Source organism: Morus notabilis, unplaced genomic scaffold (assembly GCF_000414095.1).
Source record: "Morus notabilis unplaced genomic scaffold, ASM41409v2 Scaffold611, whole genome shotgun sequence".
Taxonomy (NCBI): Eukaryota; Viridiplantae; Streptophyta; class Magnoliopsida; order Rosales; family Moraceae; genus Morus; species Morus notabilis.
The window spans coordinates 152,669-157,936 of NW_010359585.1; the positions used below are offsets into that span (position 1 = coordinate 152,669).

At 33.2% G+C, this 5,268-nt stretch overlaps 1 protein-coding gene across 1 annotated transcript; it reads right to left on the bottom strand.

Annotated features, from left to right (window-relative positions):
- Positions 1-2,672: 2,672 nt before the first annotated feature.
- LOC21392660 (VQ motif-containing protein 22) lies at positions 2,673-3,697 on the bottom strand. Its single transcript, XM_010094830.2, has one exon. It carries the CDS (start codon positions 3,608-3,610, stop codon positions 2,888-2,890), a length of 723 nt encoding a protein of 240 aa, XP_010093132.1. The 5' UTR covers positions 3,611-3,697; the 3' UTR covers positions 2,673-2,887.
- Positions 3,698-5,268: the final 1,571 nt, after the last annotated feature.

The following is a 5,268-nucleotide window of genomic DNA, read 5'->3' on the forward strand; positions in this document are numbered from 1 at the left end:
TTTGACATGACACAATCACTGTAAAAAGTTTGAAATTTTTAAGTTGGCTGATTGATAATCATGTGTATACCAACCAATATTGAACGAAAAGAAAGAAGATTGATGTAATCTTGGTGAATCAAAGGGCACCTATTTTAATTTTCAAATTAGCAAAGATTAGGGTTTATGTAATTTGACTTTGTCCAAATGCAACTTCTGCTTTATACGTCGATGGGCCCCACGCTGACCTCTCATTCACCCCCTCTTCCCATTCCATTTCTCACTCAATTTAAGATCTGTCGCTCTCACTGTGAACATGTTCAGAGGCGACAGACGCGCCACAGGCCCACAGCCACCAGTTCTCTTGAATTTGATTATATTTTTTTTATTCTTTTTTTAATTTTCCCTTTTTAAAAAAATAATAATAATTTGAGTACACTAGGAAATTCTTTTTTTTTTTTTAATAAAAAAACAATCTTAAAAGTCCCGACGGGATATATCCCCGTTAGATCCAGGAAGTGTGCCCCACCATTGATACCCACCTGGATTACACCAGGTGGATCTCATTTTTTGAGTCTCTCCTTTGAGTAAAAAGGATTTTTCTATATATTATATATATATGTGTGATGATAGGAAACACCTAATAGTTTGTAAAAAGTTTTTGTTGTTAGATTTTTATAAAAACACTATTTGTTTTACATATTTTTGAATTTAATGTGATTTTAATTAAAAAAATTATTAACTTATTAAATTATTTTAATAGTCTGAAACTAACTCTGGTAGTAGGGGGAAGTCTACCAAAAAACTTTTTTTTTTTTTTTTGAAATTGCATAAATCAAAATATATACAAAATTCAAATACTTTGAGTCTTTGATGCTGAGTGATAATTCATAAGTTGAAGGACCGAAAAAAAAAAGCACTTTGCAGTTTGCATGATTTTTTATAAACTCACGTGGCTTCATATTTAGACTCGTATTAAGCCTTTTGCATTTTATTTTTATTTTGCCAACGGTACAAAATCGTTTATAGGAATTCGGCTTCTATAAACGTGCGAACATTTTGAGACCGCTTTTTTTGAAGTCATGATATTGAATGTTTATGAACTCATGAATAGTCTACGAAGTTATAATATTAGAATAATGTTGACAACATCAATTTTAATTTTTATATATTAATTGATGTAACGTGTGAGTTGTCATTTTTACATTAATAGGTGTTTAAAAAATTATTATATTAATTAATGATAAGAGATTATATCTACTAATATAAATTAATATGACAACTCACATGAATTGATACACAATAATACTTGAGATTGAAGTTGGTGTGGCTAACATTATTTATAATATTATACCACATGTACCATATGCAATAATGTATCCACAAACGAAGATAAGTAGATAAGTATGACTTGCGCAGAATGTCAAACCTTAATTCTCATGGGTTGATGATGATATTAATAGTAATAACAACAAAACATAATTTTGTGGTTGCATATACAATTTAACAATAATTATATTACATGACTCTATCATAAAATATAGAGTTTAAATTCTTCATATTAGCTAAAAAGAGAAACATAACTTCTCATAAATGCCTACAGAGAATATATTAATGAATCTCATGATTTGAGGACACATCACAAAAATATATAATTTTTTGACGCAATTCTGTTAAGCAAATTGTTTGAGCCTGTTATTCAATATTATTATTATTATTATTCTTTTTTGCTATTCGCTAATGTTTGATAGATATTTTTAAACCATCTTCAATGCAAATATTGTTAATGTCAATTGTATATTTGCTATTAAAAAGTGTGATGATGTACTTCAATACATAATGCTAAATGCTAAATATATTGCTTATCTTGATCATTAAGTTTTGAGAATTGTAAAAGTAGAATTTTAATTTTAAATTAATTTAAAAATACAAATATTATAATAATTGAATTAAAAAGTAAACAAATTAATTAACAGTCAAATTTATCATATACAATACTTGGTAGTAAATTTGTTATAAAGTTTGACATTTATATGACAAATTTATTACAACAAATGACATATATATTAGAGAGTATTTTTACATTTAAATATCGAATTTATCATTGACACATCAATTATAACATTAATAGGATAACAATAAAAGATATACAAACACTCACCGTATACATAGTGCTAAACATAAACATAAACACCAGCTTATATAAATAAATATAAAAAAAACTTTAATTAGGAATATTGCGTACTGGGAACAATATTCAAATGAAGGTCTCTTTGACTTTTTCGTTTTCCTCAGCTACGCAACTCCATCGACATTTAACCAATACGATCAGCAGAAGGAAACAAGGCAAATAACTTTCAACTTATTTCAAAAAAAAAAAAAAAAAAAAAAAAAAAAAAAAAAATTTTTAATTTTTCATTTACCTGAACAAATAGATTGATCAGGAAAAAGATCAAATTAAGAAAAACAAAAACAAAAAAGAACCAAGAACACAGTACTACCCGGGAGACACGTCCCAAAAGGAAAACAACAATTTTAGTAAACAAAAACAGAAAGAATTCGGAATTATCCCTCCATGCATGCGAAGCGTGATTTATTGATGATGCAATCCCAAACCCAAAAAAAAAAAAAAAAAGAAAGGGGGGATGAACTGAAAAAAAAAAAAAAAAAAAAAAAAAAAATTTTATCCAACCTAGTAAAAGCCAAAACAAAAAATGGGCTACATTGAAGAGCAGCGCCAAGCTACTTTGGCATTATCAAGTGTATAATGTAAAAGGAACACATGCATATATATAAATATCATATTATATATACATTGGTCAAATATACCCTCCCCAATTAGATGAGTCAGTTTCTAATCTTTCTAAAAGTCTTCTTCTACCTAACTCTTTCTCTTTTATGTCCCTCATCAATACAAGAAACTGTTACTCCGATCCTCATTAGGCGAATTCGAAGAAGGCCTCGCCGTTGCCGCCGCCGGAGCCACGGCTTGGGAACCGACCGTATTCAGAAACCCCTCTGTAGTATTTATATTACCAACCCCCATATTGCTCACCACTGGCCTACCGGAGCTCAGTCTCTGAAAAAAGCTATCGTTACCGGCACCGCCACTGCCGCCGCCGCCAAACATGTACTGCTGATTCTGCCGCTGATGATGATACAGATTCTGCTGATGAAGATGGAGAGTATGATGATAATTTCCAGCCTGTGCTGCTGGGACCATCACTGCACTAGGGTTTGCGAAGCTGCCTTGCCGGGCCCCGAGCCCAAACGCGAAGGCGGACGCACCGGGGTGGGACCCTACGGAGGCGAAGGGGGCGCTGGGGCCGCCGGTGAACTGCTGCACCATGGCTCGGAAGTTTGTGGTGTCCGTGTTTAGTAGGGTTGTTGGGGTCCGCCGGGAAGCCCTAGTACGACGTCGGACCGGCTTCGACACTCGACCTTCGGGGCTCAACCGGTTCGGTACCGTCGGGCTGGCACTTCCAGTTACAGCGGCTGTGACGGCGGTGGCGTCCGAGACTCGGTCGGGTAATATAGTTGGTTGAGTTGTGGTTGATGCTTGTGGTTGACCAGAGAAGTTTTGGTTGTAGAATTGCATCCATTCGGTAGGGTTAGACATGGTTTCGCTCATGGCGACCTTATAATAAATACGTAAAAATTAAAAAAGAAAAAAAAATTGAAAAAGGGGTGATTCAGAAAGCTCTAAATTTTCCTCTCTTCTGCAAGAAGGAAGGGGAAATGAGCTTACACGATTGTGGTATTTATGGAGGTTTGCTCGGTCAAAGTGAAGACTTTTTTGGAATGATCCTGGCCATTAATTTGGTTAAAAATGAATTAGTTCGTAGATTCATAACTATGATTTATTATTCTTATTTTTTTTTAGAGAAAAACACTCTAAAGAACTAACAATCATGATTCAGAATTAAAGATGAATTCTTAAAACAAACATCCCAGAAGATTGATTCCAAACATGTCACGTCAGGATGTGGCCGAAAAATATTTTCAAGAATTCTACTTTTATCCAAAGTAATATTAAGCACATAAGAGGACACATTTAGTATATGTTATTAGAACTTTCATATTATATTGAATTATTTTAAAGTATTACAGTGTTTTGGATATATCACATAATTTGATACAACATTTAAAATTAATACAGGTAAGTAATATGGAAAAAATTATGTATTAAACTGGATTGTATAATTTAACAAACATATATATCAAAGATTTAAAAATTATAAAGACCAAGACTGGGTTGAGGTCTCATGAGATCAGCACTAAGGTTAGGGGCCTAGACTAAAGTTGGGATTAGGGTTTGGGGCATGGATCGGACTCTGAGACCAACATTAAGATCGGGTTTTAAGAAAGAAGGTTAAGATCCAAAACCATGATTAGGATCGGGGTCCAGAATCGACACCAGCGGTCGGAATACTTAATTTTATTCTTACTATTGAACTTAGAAATAGTAAACGAAATAGTAAACGCTTTAAAAAAAACATACTAGAAAAGAAATGCGGAATCAATAATCTTGTTTCATTACATTTCATTTCAACACAATTTGGTAAACTTAGAAAACATGCTAGAAAATACCAAGTGTCAATAGAAGAATTAGGCAGGATATAAAATTACAAATATCTTTGTGTAATAATTAGTTGTCTCATAGTTGAAATCCCAAATTTCATATGTCCATATATATGTGACGAGTGACCATTGAATTAATTGATGGTAATTAGAATTTGACATAGTGAATATTAACAGGACATTGGAGCTTCTGGAAGTCTCGTGTTTTGGGGCACATTTGGAATTGAGGAGATCATGGGGTCGTTGGTAGGATTCGTGGAAGAAACAATTAAAAGAACTCATTTCTCAGCAAGATTATCAATATATATCATCACAATTGACAACTTCATCGTCAAAGTGGCCACGTCAGAAAGGGGACCGGTGGTGGTGGTGATGGTGGAGGGGTGGGTAGGTGATTTAGCGTGACTAGGAATCTTCTTTTCTTGCTTTCTTGGTATGGTTTTTGGGCCACCACGAAACAACCTCGAACCTTCCATAATCCTCTAGCTTTCAGACGGCTATCTCGGCCCACAACAGCCCCATTTCACGCATTTAATTCACAACTTTTTTTTTTTTTTTTAAAGTGTTCAAAGTAAAGGATATTTTTCCCAAAAAAAAAAATAATAATAAAATCGTTAAGCGTTTATTTTATGCTTCTTTTTAAGCACTTTAAATTTAAGATTAATTCTATAAATGACCCCGAAATTACGTGCCTTATTCGTAATGTCT